The sequence below is a fragment of the Lissotriton vulgaris genome, chromosome 1_1, assembly GCF_964263255.1.
Source record: "Lissotriton vulgaris chromosome 1_1, aLisVul1.2, whole genome shotgun sequence".
In the NCBI taxonomy this organism is placed as follows: domain Eukaryota; kingdom Metazoa; phylum Chordata; class Amphibia; order Caudata; family Salamandridae; genus Lissotriton; species Lissotriton vulgaris.
Genome location: NC_141685.1, coordinates 1,955,503,950 through 1,955,531,511, shown reverse-complemented (window position 1 = coordinate 1,955,531,511; position 27,562 = coordinate 1,955,503,950). Strand labels below are relative to the sequence as shown.

General features: G+C 46.6%; 1 protein-coding gene across 8 annotated transcripts in view; it reads left to right on the top strand.

The window, feature by feature from the left end:
- The window catches only part of FRMD4A (FERM domain containing 4A), an 814,406-nt gene that overhangs the window by 305,406 nt on the left and 481,438 nt on the right, over window positions 1-27,562 (top strand). For 2 of the 8 annotated variants that reach the window (XM_086919669.1, XM_086919674.1), the window contains exon 1: window positions 5,101-5,351. The exons of 4 other annotated variants lie outside the window; for them this stretch is intronic. In XM_086919669.1, the coding sequence (XP_086775795.1) occupies window positions 5,184-5,351 (168 nt within the window). In that variant the 5' untranslated portion in view covers window positions 5,101-5,183. Of the gene's footprint in view, window positions 1-5,099; window positions 5,352-27,562 lie in introns of those variants that run through there. 2 more of the 8 variants (XM_086919673.1, XM_086919672.1) reach the window with 2 other exon arrangements.

Sequence of the window (27,562 nt, the reverse complement as noted above, 5' to 3'; positions counted from 1 at the left end):
TTTCCACTAGGGGCGCGATTGCTCCTGAAACATTGGGGGCAGAATACAAAGAGCTGGGAGTGATTTAAGAGAAAAGACCCATGAAGATCCCAGATAGTAGGGCTAACAGTTTTATTACTAGAAGCGTAAATTGACTGAATATAACATATAACTGGTTGGCTGAATAAAGTGTTATGATGAGTGTCATGGGGGAGGTCAGGCAAACGTACTGTATTGACTGGTTTAGGTAATGAGGACAGTGCGCCAAAGGGTCGAGGCTAAGTAGGAAGAGGGTGTAGTGTTGGTGAGGAGAGAGAATAGTGTTACCTGTGTAGAAATGTGTAGAAAGGCCTCTTCACATAATATGTTGCCCAAGCTATATTACGAGAAATTGTGAATATGCTTATGGCATTGTTCCAAGCCTTAAAAAGCTTAAGCTTCGGTGTGGAAATTTCTTGACCTGCGTAGGTGAGTGCTCATTCACATTTGAGAATGTGGATGGTGGTAGTTATTCATGGGCGTGTACATAGGGCCACTCAGTTGCCTGCTAAATAACCCTCCACAAGGTGAAGAAAACACACCTCCTATATGACCCTCACCCACCAGTGTTGCCCCATGGTGGCATGCTTCATCATCTGGTTAATCCTGTTCCACCGCAAAATGAGGCATACTAAGACCTACGAATTACGTGGGAGCACTTATAGATGTAATAATATGATGTAGAACTATGATAAGAGTGGGGTGAGTTATTGAATCTGGAACGAAAACCTTAAAAATACCTGCCTAGCAGGTAAACTATTATTTTTTCTGGACTCTAGTCTGTATGGTTGAAAACAGAGAATGGTGGATAACTATGTACCTGCCTTTTTAAGGGTCGACATGTTTCAAGCCATCCCCTTGGTTTTTCATCAGGACCAAATATCTACCTCCTTAATACCGCTCCTGTAGTGCTGTTGGTGCTAATTGTGCTCAAATACTTTGCATTCTACATATATAAATGTGCTTATACCTGCTTGGTATTCACTGTTTTGTAATTTGCAATATATAATCATGAGAGGGTTAGTCTGCCAAAGGTTTGGCAGAAAACATATTTCAACCAACACCTATATATTAAAATACTTCAAATACATGCTGTTTATATACAATCTGAACATCACGTATTAGTGACATAACTAGTGGCGCTAATACATGCTAAAAATAGTAGTGAGCACTTCTGATAAATGAATATACCTTCTGACACAACATTGCACATAAAACTTAGAAATTAACGTGATACACATACATTATTTAGGCAAATGTGTTGTTTCATGGATCCGCTGGTGGCCAAGGTGAGCTCTGCAGGGTAAAGAGATGGTGCCAATTATGTCAAAATGATTTCTGAATCTGTATTCAAGGAGCGTACGTTATTTCAAAATCGGTTGTGCGTACTCACGACATCAATGCATCCCTCCGGCATTTACTTAAAGGGAGGATACGTACCAGGGTCCAGATATTACCTGTCTTAACCCCCTGTGCTGGTTTAATAGCCAATATCTCTGTCGGCGGTGCGTCCTCTCTGCACCGTGTTGGTCTCAGACGGGGAGACAGGACCGCCTCCTGTCCACGAGTGAAACCAGGAAGTGGTTCCACTCCTGTCCGCCATTTCTAATATAGAAGATAACTTGTGCATGTGGTTCAAGTAGGTTAGGATACTGACTGAAGGAAAATCTTATCAAAAAATTACAATTTGAGTCCCGGAATTGGAGCTTCAATCAACAATCAGGGTATTCAGCGATGGAATCAACATTGCTAGGGACTGGTACAATAACATGACATGAAGCCAGTGATGACAATGTAGTTGTAGGTTGGTGAGCACGAGCTAGAGGAGGAAAAGGATGAAAAGGCGAAGAATTTGTTAATAAGGATCTCAGCACTGGTACTCCTGCAAGATGTTCTAAGGAAAGGAAAGGGGATGTGAAGGTTAGTGGTGCAGCAACATCTTTCTGGTCAATTTTCGGTTTTGGTGACTATAATTAATTACTGGGGATGAGAGTTGAAGTGGTCAGCTATGTAGGTGGTGGTGTTGTTTATAGAATGGCTATTACCTATGCAATGTGATTAGGATTCTGTAAGAGTTTTGCTCTTTACTGTTGTCAATATCTGTTAGCTATTGTGTTGATTGTGAGTAATGCATTTGTAAAGGACTAGCTATGCCAATTGACAAGGATGGGGGGTGGGGTGGCAAACGCTCTGGAAGTGTGAGATGTCATGTGCATGCAGGGAATCGAGAGTGGCCGAGAAGGCTTGTGGCCCTCGGAGGGGGTATGCAGAGGTGTATTAGAAGTCTAGAAGTGAGAAGCAGGATTGTGATTGGGGTCGCATTATGGATATCACAGATATTTAGTGAGGTGGTTTGTAGCTACTGTGGTCACAGAATCAGCTGAAATTGCAATCACCACAGTTTGGTTGACTGTTCACTGGAGTTCGATGAGAGCAATGAGGGGTGCCAATCACACAAAGATACAGTTCATGGAGATCGCAAGGAGCATAGCGTGCAGCTCAAGAAAGGAACAATGAGATATGGTCACGCAGGACATGGCACACCAGGCACTCAATTGTACAGGCCACTGAATGCATAGGTGGCACATCGGGTATACCTCATTAAAAAAACGGTTTACTGGGGGCATGTCGAGTCTGGGTCCCTGATAGGTACAGTTCAGTGAGGGCGTGGCCAAAAGGGATACCAACCTCTCTTAAAATGCAGTTTACTTGAAGATAGGAGGTGCGTGAAGCACCAACAGTAGGTTGTATGATAGAAGCATGAATGGTTTTACCACGCGTGCCTCTACCACGCAGCCCAACCACGAATGCGTCTTAACCACGCATTCCTTTACCATGAAATTTCATGGTATAGGTGAATGGTAAAGGGGTATGTGTGTCTAAGGTCGCCACTACTTCGCCTCCCCCCGAACACCCTCCACATCTGCCCCGCGCTGTCCCTTTAACTACCCCAACCCATTCCACTGCCCTAAAACCTACCCCAACCCCCACCAGCACTAAAAACTACCCCCCTAACCATTCCACTCCCACTGCCCTAAGGCCTAAAACCTTGCACTACCCCGACTCCCTTGTCCCCCCACCGTCCCTTAAACTACTCCAACCACTTTCACTGCCCTAAAACCTACCCGACCCCTAGCCCTAAAAACAAACCCAACCCCCTGCCCTAAAAACAAACCCAACTACCCATTCCCTTCCACTGCCCTCCACTGCGTAGTATCGCTTGCATAGTCGGAACACTCATGATTCAGACCGTGGTGTTCCGACTGTTTCCCCCGACAATAGGAACACGGTTCGCTTGTTCACAGGTGGTGCTTGGGGTACACCTCATCCAGGGCTACTGGAATTATGCAATTCGTTGACCGCATTTTTTTATGCATAATAATCGATTTGCAGCATTAGCAACATACACCATCATCTGCTGCATAATCTGAAGATTTTAACCCCTCAAAAAATGTTTCTGGCTAAAACGGATCAAATGTTACTAGAAACATAGCGACGTGTCCGCGCGCAGTGGAAGGTCTTTGCAAAGGTTAAATGGTCCTCTTTCAGTTGCATATGTCTGTATTTTGTTGTTAAACTGGTACTAATGAGATGAAATATTTGCCCAGACAGTATTATGTGTAAAAATTACAAGATAGTGACGTAATAGTGTCAAAAAATGTGCCTATTTATGTCGCATAATTTGCCTTTTCTTACCACATAATTTAGTCTCTGTCCTCCTCCAAAGAACAGTTGACTGAGGGCATGGGGCACATTGGTTTCTGATCGTTCAAGAGTGGTTCGCTGTGGTCAGAGAAGTACTGGGGTGCCTGTCACTCAGAACTGTGTGCCCCGAGTATGGTTCAGTGTAGGGAGGTGGGGTACCCAACATTCAAATATACATTTCCCTGAGGAAATGAGGGATGAGTGACTAGAAAGAGTACCCCTCGCTTAGGACACACGAGGCGTATGGAGAGCATCTCATTCAGAGTTCAGCTCACTGAGGGACACGAGTTACTGATCGCTCCAAAGTACAGCTTAATGCGAGTAAGTGAAGGCGTGGGTGGTACTCGCAAGCGCTAAGAAGTCCTGGTCTCGGGATCGAAGCAGCAGCTGTCAACGTATTGATTGGCTTTGACTGTTCACCTGTTCACTGATTGTTTGTACTATAGCAACAGTGATGGTGTCTCATCAAAACATAGTGGCTGTGTTCCTGGGCCTGGTTACATACATTTGCCCTGGTGCAAAGCAATTTTGCATTGTCATCTGCATTAGCTGAATAAAGCCAGTCATCGCAAAAGTTGCATTTTTACACTACTCAGTCACTGCACTCGTCAGTAGGGTAAATGTCGATGCACAATTGCCTTGCACCAGAGCATGTTTTTGTCAGGGCCCTACATCAATAGATTGTATTACAGGAATAAACCGGAGTAAACAGTGCATCCGGACTGCAGTATTTTTAAAGTTGCAACTAGAAGTAAACCCATGTTTTTTAGCATGCAACACAGAGAGGGAGATTTTGGAATGTATGGAGGAGCAAGAGAGATTGGAGGGAACTATTCCAACCCTGAGTTAAATGATGTCCATAAACCATTTATTATCTTGCAAATAAAGGCCTACTTGTTGCTCCCATTTTGGCCGAAACCTAGTGAAGGAGGCAGTTTAAAATAAAAGAAAGCTTCCGGAAGCCTAGCACAGCTTCTTGAAAGGAGTCACTCCGCTTTTAAGTTCGAGATGCAAAAGGTTAAACAACAATCTGGCTTGTCCCGGGAATGTTGGCTCTGGACGAGCATTCTTGTTGAGCCTGGATGGGATCCCGGCAGCTTGAAGCCGGCACGATGGCTTGGATGGGAGTCTCTCTCCGGGCTCTGCAGTCGACAGCGGAGCGGTGAGGACAGATGCAGGCAGAGGGCTTGGAGCGGCGGTGGGCCTCTGCAAGGAGCAGGCATACGTCCTTTACCTGGTTCCTAGGCCCCTGTACTCCCCGGATATGACGAAGAAGGATCTGGTAGGGAATGCTCTCCTGGGGACACAGCTTCCGAAAGAGAGAGGCGAGAAGCTGATCCTGCTTGTGGCTCCTTCATGTTCACGGCGACCCTGAGGCATTTCAAACATTTTGACTTGACCCATATTTTTCCACTGTGGTTTGCCTTGCTCGTCTGTCGTGAGTTGACCCTACCCGTGCGATGAGCACCATGGCAGCTGTGCTTCTGAACTTCGAGGACTTGTGGTACAACTGGGACAGCCTGGTGTGGAACCTGACGTCACGGGCACTGAGGTCCTCTCGTGTCGGAAACCTGCGAGTCCTGCAAGTATTGCTGAAACCGTGGTGCATTTCCCGAACTGTCTACCAGGTGAGGTGGGATGGCTCAGGGGGCCTTCTGGTTTACAGTCATGGCGGGGACAGATAGATGCGCACTCTGTCTGAGGCACGCGGCCTGTGGGTGGCCACTTAGAGAGAAGGTAGTGTTGCATTTGTTACAACTCTCACCAACTCTATCGCTTTGAAGACTTCCGCAGCCTGTAGCTTGGTCACTCAGTGGGAAGGAGGAATTGCACTTGTCAGACCTCCAGCCGACTCCATCCTTTCAAAGACTTTGTGCGCCTGTGAGTGGTCACTTGGTGGGAGGGTGGTGTTGCATTTGTCAGGACTACCACAGACTCTATCCCTTCGAAGATTTCCACAGTCTGTGTGAGCAGTGGTGGCCGCCACTAACAAAGCGTGGTAGGTTGGGTCGGGGGATGCGTGTGGGAGGGAGGGGACATGTTATTAATAAGAAAAACTTACCTGAAGTCGCCGGCCGCCTCCAGAGTCGCGTCGCTCCTGCTGGCCCCTTCCTGGTCCCAGCAACCCCTGGAACATACTCCCTTTCAATCCCCGTGCTACAGAGGGATTGGTTGGAGTGGGCAGAAAAGACTTTTCGCTCAGGTCATGGAGTCTGTGGGATTTCTCCTGAATGCAGCCGGGCTGGAGAAATCTAAGTGTGCATGTGTATTTTGGTTGGCCTGAGATGGCCGGCCAAACACATAGGCGTACTTATGGAGTGCACAAACACTCCCCCCCCCCCATCCCATGCCCCTCCCTTCCATGCAGAAGCCGGCTCAGAGCCAGCAAACGAAAAATAAAATGTTGCATTTTTTTATTTTTCGTTGGCTGGCTTTGCACATGCAGTGGGCGATGCTCTGCCACTATTGTGGAGGAGTCGCCGCTGCCTGTGGGTAGTCACTTAAAGGGAAGGTAGTGTTGCATTTGCATTTGTCAACACTACCACACACTCCATCCCTTCAAAGACTTCTGCAGACTGCGGGTGGCAGGGCCGGACTTGCCGTAGCGGGCACCGGACAATCCCCCGGTGCGCCGCACGGGTGGGGGCCGGTTTTGGGCCCCTGGGGGCCTATTTTGTTACAGGGCCGTTTTTGCAGCAAAATCTGTCCGTCTGAAAACCAGCCCTGGCAAAGAGCTCGGTGGCACCCAACCCCCGACCCCCCCACTACCCCTCCTGGGGGTGGGGGGCGGGGCAGCCGAGCACTTTGCCGGGGCCTGTTTTGTGTTTTGGTTCCCAGTCCGGCCCTAGTGGGTGGTCACTTAGTGAGAAGGTGGGGTTGCACTTTTCATGGCTCCCACAGACTCCATCCCTTCGAAGACGCCCAATGGAGCCTTTCCCGTGTGACGCGTGCGCCCGTGTGTCCCAGGCCTCCAGGGTACCCCTGGGAGAGGGCTACACAGCATGCGCCGATGGAACCCTCTATGCTCTGCGTCATTGTCACATGGTTTGGAAATACAGTGTGATGCGCGAGGCTATAAATCCAGGCGGCGGCAGTGGTAACATTAGCCTTAAATTGGTGGCTAATGGTTTTCACATCAGCACACCCCTCTCCTGTGCTCTCCTCGTCCGCACCTGTTCTTGTGGCTTGTTTGCAAGTATGATCCCGCTTTCCACAGAACGCTGTGCGCTGCCCGATTAATAAAGCGAGACATTACCCCCCTCTAACTTCACTTACAGATTTATGGCTTGGAATTAAGCAGCCCCTTGTAAGCTTTCTGCTGCTAACATGGCTTCCTCGTCACAGCATGGCACAGCGGTTCTGAAAAGCAATTCATTATCCAAAATGGCCTATTTGATTATACATTTCGTTGTTTTGCATAAAAATTACAGCTATAAAATGTGCATATGGGTTAGTGCGATGAAACAACAAGCGTTCTTCCTTTGAAGTGTACAGTTCTGCTGCATGTTCAAAACCTCTGCCTGTTGAGCGCGCGAAGAGCCGTCCCGTGGCTCCTGTGAGCCCCGATGCGCTCAGCCTGTACAGTAAATAAACAGGTTAATTTCATATTCATGGCCGTTTTCAATCTATTAGCAGTGCTTCAAATGGGAAAAAAATAGTGCAGGTACTCATTTAAATGTGGCGAGTGGGCGGGGCTAGGGGCGGGGCTACATGCAAGACATGCGAAGTTTTTCGGAATATATACCAGTTGCAATACACACGAGAAATTTCTTTTTATAAACAAATCCGGTTAATTCCTTATACAAAATGAAAGTCAAACTGTGATATTTTAACCTTTCCTTATTTTGACATATTTCTCACAAAAACACGCACACACAAGCAGACACTCACACAAAATAATCAGGTGGGATTAAAGCCCTTTTAACCTCCCATGGCTTTTCACATGGTGCTGTAACTGGGCTGCCTCGATTCCTTGCAACACATTATGATGGCGAACACTAAGATATCATGCAAATTAGCCCACGCTGAATAGTTCAGCGGGGGCCCAACTCAGTGCTTTAAAAGTGATTTGGCTGAACAAAGAGAAAGGCTACTACCACTAGAGGCCAATGTGCCTACCCTCCAGGAGTACCGGTACTCTCCATGGCCGTGGAAAAAGTGCCGGCACTCAGGGTGATAAAAATAAGAAGTGCCGGTACTCAGTACCGGTGAGTACCGGCCCATTTAAAGCACTGATCTATTAGTGATGCAAGTGAATAAAGTACATCAGAAACTAATTTGTAACTTGTAAGTATGCACATTTCCTCATGTAACGGTCTTGGTTCTAATGTAAAGCGCTCTGACACCTTTGGGTAAAGTCGGAGCTATATAAAACTGCATTAAATAAATAATTCAGGGAGGGTTGTGACACAACTCTTTATTCTAGGATCACCCACATTAGATCATCATAGGTGTCGCGTGGCGGTCTCGGTACTTCATTGCAGGGTATTTTTGACCACACCCACTTTACCGTCCATGAAACAGTCAGAAAACAGAATCCTCGGCTTCCTGTGTAAAGGACCCCAAGCACTGCCAGCACTGTTAACCAGTTCTTTGAAAGTGTTGGTACTCATCAGCTAGAGTACCTGCTCGCTGCTAAGAATACCTGGTACTCTCCCATTAAATCTATTCCAGGGATGCTGAGAAGATCAAGTTACTCTCCCTTTCAAATTAAAGAAGTGCAGGTACCCTGTCCCGGACAGCACCAGCCCACTTCAAGCACTAATGTGAGCCCATTCTGGTGATAATATGTTGCTGTACGAATGTCTGTAACATAACAAGCGAGTGGATTGCATCAGATCAGTTTGTATTCTGCAGAGTTGGGGTGGATACTTTGAGCCCATTTCTGCTCTTACTCTGGCTGTCTTGTTCATCTTCCTTCTAATGCAAACACAGTGTGTCAGCCTCCAGCCCTGTGCTGGGCATTGGTGTTGTATTGGAAGAGATGCTTTCTTCACAGCCTTGCACAAACACACGGGGTCAATGCCCAGTGACGTCAGGTCCTGTTCTGGAGTTGTCCTTGCGAGCTCCAGAGCAGGGGTCGGCTTTGAACATGGAGTGCGCAGCTGAGTGTTTTGTTATTCTTTGGAGTAACATAAAATTATTGGAAATAGGACAATATATAGAACCCCACAGGATTTGGTTGTGAGATAAAATGTTCTTAACACAAGTGGGACAAGTACCAGAGGTGTCCACCGTTCTGATTAATCGCATTGCACCACATTCCTGTGATATGTGGTTAATGCAAAGCGCCCGGTCTCACTGGTAAACTGGGTATCCGTTGCAAGTGTAGGGCATTTGGGACTTGGCACAGAGTAACAAGCAGGTCCCAAATAAGGGTTTGTATCACACCCTGTATCGGTATGATAGCTATGTTTATGTTTGTCTGGGCTGTCCATCCTTGACTGAGGTTGGGTCGGCCTGCTGGATTTTTACCCGAAGATTTGGTCTAGAAGGCACATAAAACGTCTTCTTAGAACAATCTATCCGTGTTCCTTCGGCTTCGAGTCAGGGAGCACTTGTTCCGTCAATCCCAGAATTAATGCGACTGCTGTGGGGTTGAGCTCTGAGGATTAGATGTGTAATTGTGACAGCTTTGTTTCGGCCACTTAGAACCTGCCACGCTGGACAACTGTTGGCTTTGCAGCGCAAGCATGGCCGCCCAGCCTTGTAGAGTGTGTACTTTGATATGTAACTCCATCCGCACAGCTCCAGGCTCTTCACAAGTAAGCGGTCCCAGTGCTGGCTGGGGCTGCTGAGGGATCACTCGAAAGGCGGCCTCGGTTTGGACAAAAGCCACCACTTAACGGTGCTCCCTTTCCACTGTGAAACATCTGGCATGGTGCGCGTGCACGAGCCAAGCCTAATGCGAGAGGTTCTAACGCTGTCTCACATTTTACTAGTGTGGTGTGAAAGCGGTCCTGTCATTGATGAAGCTTCATGGGGGCACTTGGCGCAGTATCTTACAACTCAGTGCCTCCACTAGATATCATTCTTATGATGTGTGCTCAGATCAGCAAAATAGCAAGTTACATCCATGGCTTTAGTAGGTGTTCAGCTAACACTGTAGATTGTTCACTACCATTTTGTTTAATTTCTAGTCTCTGGGACGAAGGCAATTTACTTAAGAAAAAGCAGAAAACATTGACCTGGGTTCCTCCTTTGTTGGCATGGTAGGGCTGATATAAAAACTGATGTTCACTCATGTGGATGAGAGCAAGGGAAACGAACCAAGTGGACACCCTCTTTCAACTGTAGCCCTAATAACACGAACACTGGTGAAGGTCCCTCGAGGCAGGCTTGTCTCAATATTGATCACGGCTCGCCAGTGCTATTCATTCATCCCGGACAATGAATCTAGTACGTATGCAAAGAACACTCAAAAATAATTTTGAGGAGTTCTATGTTTGTCTGGGTTATCCACCCATCACCGGATTCATATTAGGATAGTGTTGAGTGAAGTCCTATAGACCGAGGAGAGCAGTATACAGATTGGTCCCCATCACTTGCATCTGTCAATATTGGGCTTTCCACGCTGATAAAATGTTATGCCTGCATCTGTTGCTTCTTATTATGGAGTGTTATAAGCACTAGTTCGCGCCTGTCCACGGCAGGGACGTTCAAAATTGTGTGATTCTGGGCAAATCACTTAATCTCCCTGTGCCTAACAAAAATGAATGTTGTTGAAAGTAAACATCAGACGCAGGTGGGTATGGTAGATTATACATGTAGATTACAATAAATGTGTTTGTCTGTAACGTAACTAGGGCTCGCTTTGATACCTCTGGGTCTAGTTCGCACTACATAAAACTGCAAAAATAAATGGTCACAGAGATCCCATGCCTTCTTCAGGCCCATGCACCCAGCTTGTACATATGGTTAGCAGTTGTTCTACATGATTAATAAAGGATCACTGAATTTCATAACACATATATTATGTCACAAGTTGCCTTCTAATCTTAAACCCAGGTACTTGGTCATTTGTTTTAGCCATATATCTCGTAGGAGGAAGAAGTGAAGGTTTCGATTGGATCGCCCCCTAGCACCCACAAGAGTGGGGATTATTTCAGGACTTTATTTGGGGTTCTGTCTGAACGTTAGGCCTTTAGGACTTTTTTGTTAAATTTATCTTCAGTGAGAAGTGAAAAGGCTAAGATTGTAATTGCTTTACCTCTGAGAAAACAGGGTCCAGTTTGTGGGCGAGGAGGGGACTGTTGTTTTAAGTAAAACTCCAAGAGACAGGCACCTCCAGAAACACCTCAGTTTAATCCGGGCCATGTTTTTTCTAATCAGCTTTCTCAAGCTTTTTCATGAAACACACTTGAGCAGTTTTTTTGTTAGGAAGGCTGGATTAACAGTCCCAGAAGAGTTTGGAGTGGAGTGGTTTTACAGAAACACGATTGCTGTGTTATATTATTTTAGTTGCAAATAGAAGGCTGGGGGGTAGTGGGGGGCTTGGGGGAGGGGTATTATAAGCATGGTCACTAGAATTAAGTGACAGAGGAGAACCAAATTATGTATTAATATTGTTTCACTAAATTATTCGGCAAAATAAGGCAAATAGCGCAGCATAATCCCGCACATTTTGTGATGGTATTACTACATTATTTTGTCATTTTTACACCTGGTAACACTGTCGGGATACAGATTTCTCCTACTTAGTATCAATGTAACACCTAAATACAGCAATATGCAACAGAAAAATAACCAGTAAACATTTGCGAAGGTACTTCCGGTGAGCAGGAACCGGAGGCGCCATGTTTTAGTGACTTTTGATCCATTTGAGTTTGAAATTCTTTTTGGTTAAAAGATGAAGATTATGCAGCAGATGATGGATTATGTGGAAAAAACATAATTATTTGAAAAATGCTGTGGCCACTGAATCACATAAATCCAGTGTCGCTGATTATAGGTCACATTTCAAATGGAGTACAAACAAAATAAAAATGTGCTTATATCGATAAATAATAAATACTTCCCCTGCACGCACTCAAAAAGGGATAGAAAATAAGTTAGAACATCATGTTCTTACTCTCTCTGACGTCTGTGAAATTTGGAACCACTGTATTTGAAATGTCATCAGAATTCCCACCTGCTCCAAGTACTAACTGCATCCAATCTATCTTTTTAAGTTCCAAGCAATCTGTTTTTCTTTACATCCGGACAGCTAGGTCTCCCTCGCATTTTTCTTAACAGGCAAATCAATTTTCTGCCTCCAAATTTCGAGCAGAAAACGAGCCTTACAGTGAAATCCTGATTGAAAAAGAGTCATAAATGGGGCTCCTGGTGGAGCACTAGTCGCAGTGACCTGCTCGTGCTCCCGCGCTAGGACAGAGGGTCCCTTCCAGCAGGGGGTGGATACTGCATGTGTGGCAGCTGGGACCGTAACAAAACTTGAAGGGCCCCCCATTCCACGTTTTCCACAACAGGAACAGGCATGCTCCCTCCCTTCCTGTAAGCCAATCACAGCGCTGCAATGGCAGAGTCCCAGACAGCGCCCAGCCGGGCACCTGTAGGGAAGCCATTTTCTCTATGTAGGCTGCAGCCTACATAGAGAAAATGTAGAGTGTGCATGACTGCTTTGGTCGGCCCCAGGGCTTCGACCTCTTGAATGACACCATTAGCCATCAGTTTATCCAATTCTTCTTTCATTTTGTCTTTGACTAAAAGTGGCACGTTTCTGACTTTGGCAACCTTGGGCAATGGCTCCTTTTTTAATTTTTTGAGATGCAGGTATTTCTTAAGACAACCAAGTTTCCTATCAAAAATATTAGGATATTTTTTAACCCAATCACCATGTTCTGAAACCACAGCATCATTGGGAAGATCCCTCAGGCGTACAGAAGGAACCTCATTAGGATCCAGGTAGACCCCAAGATCCCATTGATGCTTCCCTGCTGTGATCCTCCCTTTAAAGTCTATTGTGCCCATAAAGTACCCCAACTGATTTACTATCTGACCACCATAACCTCTGGGAATTATATCAGGTTTGAACAGTTTGACTCTGTTTAGTAGATTATTTTCGAAGAATGTTTTAGGTATTAGTGTAATCTTAGCACCTGAGTCAAATAACATGTCAACAACACTGTCATTAAATGAAACCTTTTCTACAGGTCCTTCCGTTTTGAGGTTATTAACTTGACAGACAACTGGTTCTTCTTCACCTTGATCATATATGTCTACTCTTATCTTTTTTTGATTTTTGTTGGACCTACAACACTTGGAGAAGTGACCCTTTCTCTTACAGATTGAACAGGTTGCCTTCCAGCCTGGACAATCCTTTGAATTGGCCAAGTGTCCTGTGTTACCACAACAAAAACACTTGAATGTGTAAGATTTGGTGTCAGATCCAGAATGGAACACCATCAGAGCAGCAGGCACAGCCTCTGATTAGGACACTACACATAGTTCTCGAGTAGCGGTGTCCCAATGATGTAAAAAAGACGCTCAATAGAGACAGAGGGGAGACCGGGACAGCGGGACACGCGCAGTGGAGAAAGACGGGAGACTGGGACAGAGGGATGCCTGCAGTAAAGGCAGTGGGAGACCGGGACAGAGGGGCACTCGCAGTAGAGAAAGAGGGGAGACTGGGACAGAGGAACGCCTGCAGTAGAGACGCTGGTACAGAGGGACACCCACAGTAGAGATAGAGGGGAGACCGGGACAGAGGGATGCCTGCAGTAAAGGCAGGGGGGGAGACCAGGACAGAGGTACACTCGCAGTAGAGACAGAGGGGAGACCGGGACAGAGGGCGACGCCCGCAGTAAAGACAGGGGGGGACCGGGACAGAGGGACACCTGCAATGGAGACAGAGGGGAGGCTGGGACAGTGGGACACCCATAGTAGAGACAGAGGGGAGACCGGGACAGAGGGACACTCATAGTAGTGTAGTGGGGAGACCGGGACAGAGAGACACCCGCAGTAGAGACCGGGACAGAGGAGAGACTGGGACAGAGGGACTGCTGCAGCAAAGGCAGGGGGAGACCTGTATGGAGAGATACCCATAGTAGAGGCAGAGGGGAGACTGGGACAGAGGGATACCCGTAGTAGAGAGAGAGGGGAGACCGGGACAAAGGGGCACCCGTAGTAGAGACAGAGGGCAGACTGGGATAGAGGGACACCCGCAATAGAGGCAGAGGGGAGACTGGGACAGAGGGACACCCGTAGTAGAGACAGCGGGGGGACCGGGACAGAGGGACACCTGCAGTAGGGACAGAGGGGGGACTGGGACAGAGGGACACCCGTAGTAGTGATACAGGGGAGACCTGGACAGAGTGACACCCACAGTAGAGGCAGAAGGGAGACCAGTACATAGAGACACCCACAGTATAGGCAGAGGGGAGACCGAGACAAAGGGACACCCACAGTAGAGGCAGAGGGGAGACTGGGACATAGGGACACCCGTAGTAGTGATAGAGGGGAGACCAGGACAGAGGTACACTCGCAGTAAAGGCAGAGGGGAGACCGGGACAGAGGGACACCCATAGTTGAGACAGTGGGGAGACCGGGACAGAGGGACACCTGCAGTAGGGACAGAGAGGAGGCTGAATTGAATTGAATTGAAATCGGATTTGTAAAGCGCGTAGCTACCCTAGGGCGTCCCAGCGCTGACATGCAACCTATTGTTCCAGAGGGGGGAGGGGAAGGTGTAAACATTTATGGAAAGAGCCATGTTTTTAATTGCCTGCGGGACAGAGGGACACCCGTAGAAGTGATACAGGGGAGAGCTGGACAGAGTGACACCCACAGTAGAGGCAGAAGGGAGACCGGTACATAGGGACACCCACAGTATAGGCAGAGGGGAGACCAAGACAAAGGGACACCCACAGTAGAGGCAGAGGGGAGACTGGGACATAGGGACACCCGTAGTAGTGATAGAGGGGAGACCAGGACAGAGGTACACTCGCAGTAAAGGCAGAGGGGAGACCGGGACAGAGGGACACCCATAGTTGAGACAGTGGGGAGACCGGGACAGAGGGACACCTGCAGTAGGGACAGAGAGGAGGCTGAATTGAATTGAATTGAAATCGGATTTGTAAAGCGCGTAGCTACCCTAGGGCGTCCCAGCGCTGACATGCAACCTATTGTTCCAGAGGGGGGAGGGGAAGGTGTAAACATTTATGGAAAGAGCCATGTTTTTAATTGCCTTCGGGACAGAGGGACACCCGTAGAAGTGATACAGGGGAGACCTGGACAGAGTGACACCCACAGTAGAGGCAGAAGGGAGACCGGTACATAGGGACACCCACAGTATAGGCAGAGGGGAGACCAAGACAAAGGGACACCCACAGTAGAGGCAGAGGGGAGACTGGGACATAGGGACACCCGTAGTAGTGATAGAGGGGAGACCAGGACAGAGGGACACCTGCAGTAAAGGCAGAGGGGAGACTGGGACATAGGGACACCCGTAGTAGTGATAGAGGGGAGACCAGGACAGAGGGACACCTGCAGTAAAGGCAGAGGGGAGACCGGGACAGAGGGACACCCACAGTAAAGACAGAGGAGAGACTGGGACAGAGGGACACCTGCAGTAGAGGCAGAGGGGAGACCGGGACAGAGAGACGCCCGCAGTAGAGACAGAGGGGAGACCGGGACCGAGGGACACCTGCATTAGAGACAGAGGGGAGACCGGGACTGAGGGACACCCACAGTAAAGGCAGAGGGAAGACTGGGACAGAGGGACAACGGTAGTTGTGATAGAAGGGAGACGGGGACAGAGGGTCACCCATAGTGAGGTAGAGGGGAGACCGGGACAGAGGGACACCCACAGTAGAGGCAGAGGGAAGACTGGCACAGAGGGACACCCGTAATAGTGATAGAGGGGAGACCGGGACCGAGGGTCACCCATAGTAGAGGCAGAGCGGAGATCGGGACAGAGGGACACCCACGGTAGAGGCAGAGGGGAGACCTGGACAGAGGGACACCCACGGTAGACGCAGAGGGGAGACCTGGACAGAGGGACACCCACGGTAGAGGCAGAGGGAGACATGGACAGAGGGACACCCACAGTAGAGGCAGAGGGGAGACCTGGACAGAGGGACACCCACGGTAGAGGCAGAGGGAGACATGGACAGAGGGACACCCACAGTAGAGGCAGAGGGGTGACCGGGATGGATGCAGTTGAGACAGAGGGGCTACTGCCTCTAGAAGATGGGGTGTTGCTTTTAGCAGCATGAGTGCTGCTCAAACTTGAGGCAGGGAGAGCACCTACACTGGGCAGAGATGGGTGCATTTCTTAGGAAGTGGAGTTTAATACTGGGGGAGAGAGGACTCTTGGGTCAGAGGTGACACATAGAAGAGTGCTTACGACAGGAGCTTCGGGATGCTTGCAGCATAGTGTTACATGTATGTTGGGAATGTTTTTCTTCACCTTCCTCTGCAGTGAGGAATCCCTATGGTGGCTCCATGTCTGCTTGGATCTAGTCTTCAAAAGCGAACAGGACCAGACTGGCCCACAGGGCAATCAGACAGTGCCCGATGGGCTGGTATGGCAGGTCAGGATGTGGGCCTTTTTTGCTGTTTGTTTGATGCTATTATGGCCTGCTGGGCTGCTGTTTACTGTTGATTTTCCTGATATTAATTCAAACATTGCCTGCAGTAAGCCCAAATCCATGCAGTCTTCCATACCTTACAAAACACTTATCTGACACATCTTTACAAATTCAAACCTGTCCCAATTTGCAAAGATGGCCCCCTTTTTTTTTTAACTAATTCAATAATAAGGGCCCATTTTCTGTCCCAGTCCGACCCTGAAAGTGAAACATGGTCCCGTCTGGTACATGTGTTCGCGAACAGAGGATGCTCTAACAGCCCTGCCAGGCACCACTTACACTGGTGGCACAACAGCATCATGGGATTGAGTATGAATTGATCCCTAGGTAATAAAGCCAGATGAGGGCTGGAAAGTGTGCCTTGTAAGTCCAAACAATACCGTCTGTTGCACCACAAAAGGCTGGACTGAGTTTCTTGTTCGTACAGCATAAGTATCTCCGTTCAAATATCCCATGCATGTTCAAATTCAGCTCCTGTTTTACTTCCCCGTTTCCCTGCCCCTTCTTTCCTCTCTTACCCCCATAAATTCTACCTAATACCCCCTCATTCTAGATCATGCAGAGTGGTACAGGGGTGCATGTGTCCTTGCTCTGTGCTCCCAACTAAAGGGATGCCTTGTGCGGTGGGTTGCTTCACCTAAATCGCTATTGTACCCTGGAGACTTGTATGCTGCTCACCAGGTCCCCATTTCGTATTACTTTCCCAATCAGATTAATGGAAATAGGGGTGACAGGTCATACCAGACCATACAATGACTGTGGTGTAAAATGCAGGATTCTGTGTACTTTTAGTCATTTTCTGGGTAGGCCTCTTTATCCATTCGCCTGTTGCTGTGTTCACATTTTTCGTCCACCACTACAGTAAAGCACAGGGTAAAAGGTAAGCCCACTTCAACCATTGGCTAATTTCACTGTGATTTACTGTATTCTTCCCTTTCATAAGAACATCCATACATAAAGTAGTTCATTTAATGCTATAGCCTACAATGGTAATGTCTCCCTTTTCAGACCAAAATATATTTTTGCTTTTTGGGCTTTTTTGATCAGTTAAATTCTAGCAGCTACTCCAACAACAAAGTTTTACAAAAGCAGTAACAAATCAAGCTTGGGCAAAGCCAAAAGACTGACAGCAAACCTCAACCTATTAGTTTTGTCAATGTGTGTTTATTTTTAGTGGTTAGTGAAAATTTGTTCTTGATTATTACTTTTTAATAGTACATTTTCACCATTGTAGATGTGGTCATCAATTATTTGACTATTTCTCCAAAAACGTGAAACAATACCATCCAGTTACATGTCTGCACAGTAACCGTGCTTGGTGAACAAGAAAAGAACTTTGTCGCTCTCATAAGACTTGCTTGCATTGCAGATGCCATTTGCTTATTGAAATACTGTTATTTATGAGCTTGAAACAGGTCAGCTAAGGAGACGAATTATCCTATGGAAACCCTATGCAATCCCTATGTCTGAGAGAAGAACGTCGTAGAGGTATTAAGTGCTATAGAAATGCACTTACAATTACAAAGTAATGGAAAGTATATTGTACTATATTGACATCTGTATGGCACTTTCTTATCCCTGGTGAGGCACAGAATGCATTCTCATCTTCTTAGGGGTTTCAGTAGTTTGTCTGAAAATAATCTGTTGAATTATCAGAGAAGGCATTGAAATTATTTGAACAATGTATTTATTTGTCTACCTACCGGCAGCATTTCTGTAGCAACCACACTGTCCAGAGGCAGCATAATGGGGACGAAGGGGGACAGGGTGAAGATAACTAATGAAACCTTAATCAGATAGCATGGGGGCAGATAAGCAGCTATGAGAGGTGACAAGATGCCACTGTGGTCTATGAGCGGAAGAGAAGAGGGATGCACTTAGTATTAAGTGCCCCCAGAGCGAAAGGGGCATATGCACCCACGTTCCACGCCCCCAAGGCACTTTGATATTATAGAAGGGGCTGCCAAATCTTGCGCTGCGCCTTCTGTAATACAAATTGGGCGATTCTAAAGGGGTGCTAATGAGAAAAAGACTTTGCTTCGGTACCCGCACTGTATTATGGGCGTGGGTGCAGATTGAAAGAGACTGCCAGGAGGCGCTCTGATTGTTCTGCTCAAAGAGTTGACGCAAGTCAGTGCGATCTCTGCACGAGGAGGAAAGGAGGTCCCATAGACCCCCAGACCTTTCCCTGGAAGCAGGTACAGTCCCTCACTGCACCCGCCTGAAGAGGGATTTCTGTTCTACTTTGAAAAACAGGCTGAGTGCCATCTGTGCTGCGAAAGACCAACCGGCTGCTTCAAACAGCCAGCCTGCTCTTCCTTCACTACTGTGCCGCCCCAGGGCAGGCGCCGGTTCACTGCTGCCCTGGGGGCCGCGCATTACCTGTGATAGGGTCCATCAATGGGAAATTGTGTTATCATGATGATCAGAGCACCAAAACAGAAAGTGCTGGGCACACTGTAATTATTAGTACCTATTCACAGGTATTACGTGCAATGTATAACAAGTGGTAGTGAACGGGTTGCTCGGTGGGCATGGGCTAAGCAAGCCCGCAGGGTGCTTGTGGGCCAGGTCGCTCAGGGCCATATTGGGAACCCAAAGCAGTGCAGTCCTGGCAATTTTGTTAGACTGGCCGGGGGTGGTGGGGGTATGGAGGAGGTGGGGATGGGTGCAAGCGTGAAGCACTACTACGTAACAAAACCGGCACCCAGCACTGTTCCTTTTGTTACCAGAGACAGATATCGCAGCATCGCTGCAAAACCGACCCCCAGTAACAAAACAGGCCCCAACCCCTTCAAAACCAGCACCCACCATTCCAGCCTCCCAAGCAAACGCCTGATGCCCCCTACAGCCAGTCCGGCCCTGAGGTTGGTACTGGAACCCATTGACGAGAGAACGTCTTGGTCAACTGTGGATTTGTGGCAAAGGCCCTGGAGAATGCGGCACATCTGTGCAGCCAGATAGGTCATGGCGCACATTTATATATACCGTAGCTTATGCTGGGGCCCGAGCAAAGATCTTTGTTTCCTTATATGAAGAGGCGTTCTGCTACCCCAGGCAAAGTAATGGAATTTGCTGCTTGCAGGGGCAAGCAATCTGCCACCCTCTGCTGGTGGCACCCTAGCACTGGCCCTGCTGTTGGAGAATCTCAGAGATCCATTTCACCAAACAGCCTCGAAACAGCCATGTTTAGCTTCACAATGACTTCAGACTGTGACACGAATGTTGGTGTGCATAATAATGCAGCAAAAACAACGTGTGCCTGGCAAAGCTGTTTTTTTGATGTGGCATTCTACTTGTGAAAAGCACACCAAGCAGTGGCGGAGGAGCGTCGTTCCACTGCTCCTCGAGCAGTGCAAAAGAAAAGTAAAATAATAATAACAAGAAGTTATTATCATTGTATTTTTATTTGCTCCAGTCAGGTCGGGCGGGGCAGGGCTGGCTGGCCGCAGAGGGAGCAGGAGTGGTTTGCACTCCCTCCCTACGTGCATATGACGGGTTTAACCGGCCCTCTAGGGCCGACCAAACCGTCATGCGCACTTGGCATGTTCTCCATTGGGCTGTGTTGCACAGCCCTGTGGAGAACATGCCCAGTTTCCCCAGGCACTGCCTGAGTGGACAAACAGGCCGCCAGACCAATCACGACACTGCTCAGGCAGCGTTGTGATTGGCTGGGAGAGTCCGGAAGCCTGGGCGCTTCTGGTGCGGCCAGCAGACGGAGGAGAGGCGTGCGGCGGCGGAGATGGTAAGTTTATTATTTTTTTTTTTTACCCGCCACCCCCTCCCACCCCACCACCCCCGTTTAGAGGGAGGTGTCACTGACACCAAGTCTATAATGGAAAAAGATGATTGACATGTTGAGGAGCTCCTGATCACAGCAGCCTTCTTCCTCCCACTTTTCCTCTTCTTCCCCTCACTGGGTGTTGCAGAAATACTGTTTGCACAAGAACGTAGTCCGGTCCAGGCCATTCGGCTATATGGTAGTTTTGACTGAGAACTGAATGTTGTAGTTTAAAAAAAATGTTAAATAGGTGACATCCAGGCTGCAGGTATGGTTACTAAGGCAAATCTGTTGGACCCGCGCAGCACGTTCACGACAGCTAGGGTGACCAGGCATCCCGGATTTGCTGGGACAGTTCTGGTTTTCACCAGCTGTCCTGGCAGATTTGGGGAAATTTCGTTTATGTTCCAGTTTTTTAGGGAGGGTCGACAGAAAATGGTTGGAGGTGCCTTTTTATGTTACTCAAAGCAGGGATAGTTAACAACTGTTATAAGAAAGCAATTTAATTAACAGGCATGCAACTGGCTTTAAAAATTGCATTTTATTTGTGTTCTTACAGCCTCTTCTGTAATTCTGTGCTGAGGAGCGTGGTCATTTTCTGTGCTCGGTTTAAGTAAAATGGTAGTCCTTCTTCAATTTTTGCGAAATGTCCCAGTTTTGGGCTTTCAAATTCTGGCCACCCTAACAGCACAACTACTCCGAAGTGTAAAACATAGGGGTCAATTAGGATGGCGGACGGATCGCCACCGCCATGCAGGCAGTGGCGATCCGTCCGCCATCCTAGCCCGTCCGCCGCCTATTTTCTCCCCGCCATATTACAATGGCGGGGGAACCGTGGCGGAGGGGAAGTCCGTCCGCCGCTTTTCCGCGACGGTCGTGTTGCGACCACGCCGGAAAAGGTCTAATATGGTGGCGGTGTCTATCAGACACCGCCAGCCATATTAGGATGGCCAAAAGCAGATGCCTTTCCGTGGCAGCAATGCCGCCACGGAAAAGTCTACAGACTTTGCTTTGGGGGCCCGTTGCAGGCCCCCAGGGTGAAGGGGGGCGGTGGGGGTGCATATGGGGGGTACCTATGGTCACCCCCTGCCTTTGCATGCACAAAGCGGCAGGCAACACACAGTGCCTGCCGCTTTGTACATGCAAATGCAAAGCATGCATTTTTAACTTTGCTGCGGGTGCTGCTTCAAGCACCCGCCGCAATGTTAAAGATACGGGATGTGACCGCCAGGGTGGCGGTCACATCCTAATTGCTATGGAGGGAACGCCGCTGCCAATGCGGACGGTCCCTCCATCTCGGGGGTGGCGGACGGACGCAGGTCCGTCCGCCAACATAATCGACCTTATAGTTTTTAGATCTCTCTCGCAGAAGCCTCTTAAACGGCATTTCGTCTCTCACCACAATTAGATTGTTAGGAATAAAAACAACTTTTCTCAGTCTCCAGGCAGTGAATGTCAGGCTAATCAAAACAAGAGGCCGGAAGCGAGGGTCTGAGCTGTTTAGAACCGAGTCTCACGTTCGTAAAAAAACACAGCCGGTACATCCTGATCCAGGGAAGCGCGTGCGAAATTCAAATGCAGTGCGTGGTATGTGGCGCGAGGCTCTCACGTCTTGGAAGGTTTACACAAGAAGCCCGCGGAAGTGAAAGATTATGATTCCCTCGGAGATGGAAGGGTGTCCCGCCAGCCAAAAGAGTTCGGCGGCCAAGACACGGTCAAAGGTCACGCTGGCTGAAGAATGCTGGCTTTATTGAGCTGTCTCTGGTGGGAAGGTGGGGCTTTTGAGTACAAATACCTACTAGGGTCATGGAGGTAACCAGGGACAGAGGGCACGAGAGAGAATGGTGCGGAGGGGAGAGGGGGGGGGGGGGGGAGGGTTGTAGCACTTTGGGCACCAAGCTTCAAGGCGAAGCCCAGGCCGCCTAGACGCTCCTAGGACGACCTACTCAGTGAGTCAAAATGTAAGCACTTAAGGGGATGAACTGCTTTATATTAAAGGGGCTTCCAAAAAAGCCTAATTATCTCCAAATGGTTCTTTCAGTGTGTCCTACATTTGATGGTTCTTTGGAGGGTTTCCCACAGGAAAAAAGGAGACAAAGAGAATGTACTAGAGTAAAAAGTGCATGTGCCTACAAAATTAAATAAATAAATGATAGAGGGGTCAAGGCAGCCAAATAAATTATTGAGACCCAAATCGCAGGGTCTGCTGCATTAATCCTGGTAAATATTGCGTGTTCCATATAATAGTAAGAAAAAATAATTGTAATAGATGCCTAATGTGTACAATTGTGCAGGAGCGCATAAAGATATGAAGGCTTCATCAAGCCACTGCGTCATTTTAGATTTACGCAGTTCATTTATGCCAGCATCACTTGCCAACGGGCCACGCTAAATCAGATTTTTGGTATAACCACTGAATATCAAAGTTGCCAGACTCAGCTGCGTCTTTCTGGGATGGATATTGGGATAAGAAGAAAGAGTCCTCTGGCCTGAACCCACTCAAGTCAGGACTGCCTTTGCATGGAGGAGACCGGTCGCGATATACTCTGAGTGATGGAGACAGTATTTTTTATAGGAGCTGAAAAAATGCTGAACTCATAATGTCTTCTTTCATTGCCTGGGCTCAGTTTTGTTCGGTAACATTAAGGTATTCCTGTTTTTGTTGACCCTGGCCTACCCAGCATCCTGAACTGATAACTTGTTGATTGTGATGCTTTCCTCAGATAATTGCACCACATGCCTTATGCAGTGTGCACGTTGTAGGATATTATTATTCTCTTCCTTAGAACTGTTTTCTGTTAAGGAACTTTCTTTATTAACTGTGTCTATAAATTGCTGTACTATTAATAAAATAATAAAACTACCTCATTCATAATAAGAAAAATATTTATATTTTTCTCATGAATATACATTTTGGAAATCCTGAATACCAAACTAGGATTATTACTTATTAGCCCTTTTTAATAGTCCTAGAAAAAACATTATACCCATCAATGCTATGCCTCTCTAAGAACTTTTCCGAAATCAACTTGTGAGCCGCGAAGGCTGCAGCTATTAAGCAGCTTCGAAGGATTGGACTTATTTCTTCCTGGCCTTATTGAATGGTTTGAACAAATTTCTCTCCATGGACAAGTACCTTTTTGTTACCTATTTTAATTCTTAAGAGGGTAAGAACATCCTTTTAGGCCTATTCTCTGTTCTCTGTACAGAATAACTAAACTGGTCAAATCTATCCTCATAAAGCAAACGTCCTGTCCCTTATGATTATTTGGTGGTCCTGTTTTTAAACTTTTCCGGGTTACTGCCGGATTTGTCAGATTTAGTGCCTTGCATTGAAAATTCTATTATAATTGTTGTGTGCAATGTTACTTATCCAATGGCAAAACTAGTTGTACTATTGAACATTCTATGTACATTTAGCACATAGATACTACACATCCTGATTTCAAAACTCCGGCATGAGATTGGGTTCTCATCTTCAGCACACACTTTTCCAGGATTGTATTCTCAAGTCCCATGTTGTGTGTAATTGGCCTGTGTATTATTGTGACCTTTTTTGTATCAGAATTCACATACCCATGGGTCTGGTCTGCTCTTGTGCAGAGATGTACAGAACCCTTTCCACTCCTGCTCTATTCTACTGAGCTTTGTGCCATCAGGATATGTGGCATAGACAGTACGTACAGCAGTACACTTCACACAGAATATTGCACAATTGTCTCGCACACATGAACATCTACAAAGCAGTGGACAAGCGTACCATCCTAGAAAAAGATGTGGACTAGCGTACCATCCTAGAAAAAGATGTGGACTAGCGTACCATCCTAGAAAAAGATGAGTCAGTGATTCAGTGCGGTCTTCTGGTCCCGCACGTAAAACATGAAGAAAATTCAACCACACCTCGTGGACATTCATTCACAAATTCACCGTACTAGGAGCATAGCCATTCGCACTATTGATAGCACTTTTTCACGAAATGAATAGCAGGCTGGAAGAAAATGTCTTCCGGTTTTCCATCAGATGCTGAAACACTGTTGTTCCGTCTTGCTTGGGCTATGGCAACTCTGTTTACATTTTCCTTTCCAATGCTCTTTAGCAGGGCTCCAAATCATTCAGAAGGCTTTCAACCTGAATATCGAGGAAAAATATTGTGGCTAAAATATTGAGGACTAAGCTATCAACACGGTAAGTCTATATATATAGGTATGTTTAGGTGTACTATATTTCATTCTACATACGTGTGCCTTGACAATATATACATCTTCAATGTACTTATATGTAGAGTTAAGGGTAGTACATCTATTCTTACCTATGTGGATTTACCTTTATGACATTTTAGTTATCAACATTTAGGCCTCGATACTTTGGCCCCATAATATGTTATTCTTTGTATTTCGACAGTCAGTCCTTTCATAACGCTGCTACCAGAATTTTTCTGTTTTCCTTGAAGGATTTCAGTTGGTTGCAGTGCATTGGCTCCAGTCACCAAACTAATAATTTTTTACCCTGAACATCAGTCGTTGTTTGGTCATGGTCTGGATTCCTTCCAGATTTCTGCACCATGCGTAGCTGAAGAGCTGTCCACAGTGCCGAATATTTTTTGTTGACTTTTCATTCTATTAAGGTGCCTCTGGGTACAGAGAACATATGGATTTTAAAAGCAAAAGAAGCCCTGGGGCTTTTGATACAGCCTCCCGCCCTCATTTGATTCTTCTGCAAATGGCAGCATCTGAAGTAAGCCAACATGATTCAAGTCAAAAGATGGATGAAGTGCTGTAATGTAGGTTTCTACTGGGAGTGGGAGGTTTTATGATGACCTGAGGGAGTTAAGACTAGTGGAATTGGTATCTAAGTATTTCCCCGTCATGGTCAAGATATTCAATTTCTGGTGGGAAGCTGGGCTACCTTTCTAGGATACTGACCAGCTTTGGTAGCCCAGAAACATTGCATGGCTGTAACGCTTGAACATGCAGTTGTTCCATTCAAGTTTGGGATCCAGCAGAACCTAACTGGCATCCAGGCGGAAACATGGGGCTACAACTATTGCTCTAGTGCACGCATGATCTGAGGGCAAAAATAATATTTCCTGCACTGGAAAGCTGCAGGAAGGGAGGGATCCCCCCAATTAAAAAGTTTCACTTAGGATTCCAGAGGAAGAAGCTAGGCAGACAGAGGACCTCATTACGATCTTGGTGGACAGAGTTACTCGGTCATAAATGTGACAGATATCCCGGCCGCCGCATTACAAGACCATTATATCCTATGGAGCTTGTAATATGGCTGGCGGGATATCCGACACGTTTGTGATGGAGTATCCCATCGGCCAAGATTGTAATCCGGCCCAGAATCTCTACTGCTGGTGGCAACTCACCTAAACTTGGCCATTTGTATGAGAGCTTTATTGTTTGGAAATATTATATAAATATACGAAAATATACAAATTTTAATTTCCCAAGTTTGGGTAATTTGAATTTATTGCTACCAAATTTTTTAACTTCCATATATAAAATATGAATGTTCGATCTTATTCGTTCAAACATATTACATTTCTCACTTTTGCATATCGATTTTTATCTAGGCACTTACATCTTGCAGCCTATGTCTGGCACTGGTCCAGCAGTGCTATAAAAGTAAAGTTAAGAATGTACCAAGAACGCCTGTTATTTCTTTAATGTAGTTGCTGCTTTCTAGGCTCATTTAGTGTGGCTAAACATAACCCTTCCATGGACAAGCAGTATGTTTTCTCTGGCCTTAAATTAAAAACAAGTTCAATGATTTCACTGAAAATGGTAGTTAGACTTCAAGTTTTCTTGTAAGAGAACTATATCCACCTACTGTACGTGCTCCTGTCATTGTGTAGTCTTAGGGCTTAGCAGACTACATAGCTGAGCGCATTCTTCCTGCACCCTCTGCATCCCCTCTACACCTCCCACCAGCCCAGGGTATTTTTTTTTGTTGTTGCGTTTTTTTATATAGCGCAAACTAACCCGAAGTTATTGGAGTACTTTACATGAGCACCAGTTACATTAAACAAGGACACATGCATGTTTTTGGGCATGGTGACATTAAGTGATTGCCCAGAATCATGGAATGCTGAGCCAATGCTAAGACTTGAACATGGTTCCCCAGTTCCAAAGTCAGCAACTCTGACCATAACGTCACATTTCCAATCAAATGCACATGCCCAGGCTCTTCCCTTGTAACCATGAGGTGTGATCATGGCCCATTTATGTCTAATTAGCATTCTTGTGCCAGGAAGTCCCCTTTTGTGATCCACAATATATTTTACAAATGTATAGCAACTCAAGGAACAGGAAACTCCACACTACGTCAGTGAGAGTGGAGGAATTTACAGACCTAGGCCATTCATTATTACAGTATGAACGAACGCCAAATTTAGTTGTAATACTAATTTGCACATTTTACAAATAGGTGTATTTGATAATAGAAGGCTCTTTAAACCCTTAATGGTTGATAAAGATTCATGGTTACTAAGAGGTCTTTGATTATAGCCTTATAGCCCGCCGTAGAGGGCTATACCGGCTATTAAAGGCCCTCTCCAGCGTTAAAGGCTCCGAGCCGAAGGCGAGGGCCTTTAACAAGGGAGAGGGACTTTAATAGTGGTATAGCCCATCTACGAAGGGCTATAAGGCTATTAGAACATTCTGTCACTAGGGGACAGAATGTTCTAACAAAAAAACAAAGCCTTTTGGAAGCGCGAGGTGATTGGAATCCCCTCCGGTTCCCTGAAGCCTTTGTTCACAGCCAGAGCAGTGAACAAAGAAACATTGGAATGTTGGCGCTATGGGCTTATACCCGCCATTATAAGCCCAGAGCACTCCATTGTTTTCAATGGAGATCCCAACATTCCAATGTTCTAATACGGGTTGTAGAAGAACCATGCCTAGCTTTGCTCTGTTTCCGAGACCATCTACTAGTGCCTGTGTGTCCACAAAGATTAAATGAACCCCCAGTCAGTGGGCAACCAATTGTAAGCATATAGATCTCCCTGGATGGTCTCCACCATTGTTAAGAGATAATTACATGGCTTCGCAAGGTTTGCGCCCTTAAAGATTATGTTGCCCTGTAAATGACATATGCTTTCTCATGTTGTGTTTTTATCTTCTTTCGTAATTGCTTCCATTTATTTTCATTGTTCGTAGAACAAACTTCTACAAGCCACAATGATAGACCAGACTTTGTATAGGATTCATACAATTCGTCCTAGCACTGGCACGATGGTCAGTGCGCTGGGGTTAGGAGTCCCTTGCACCACAGCTAGCTGTCTGATGGCATGACAGGAAGGTGGGCTTCTGCTCTTAGAAATGGACTTAATATGGAAGTGAACAATGGTTCGGTTGCTGTTCTTGAAGAAACGGTGCACATATTAAAATGTCAGACAGACTTGTTAACAGGTATGGGTGGAATTACATTTAAAAAAAGGCATATTCACATGGATCTCTGTACT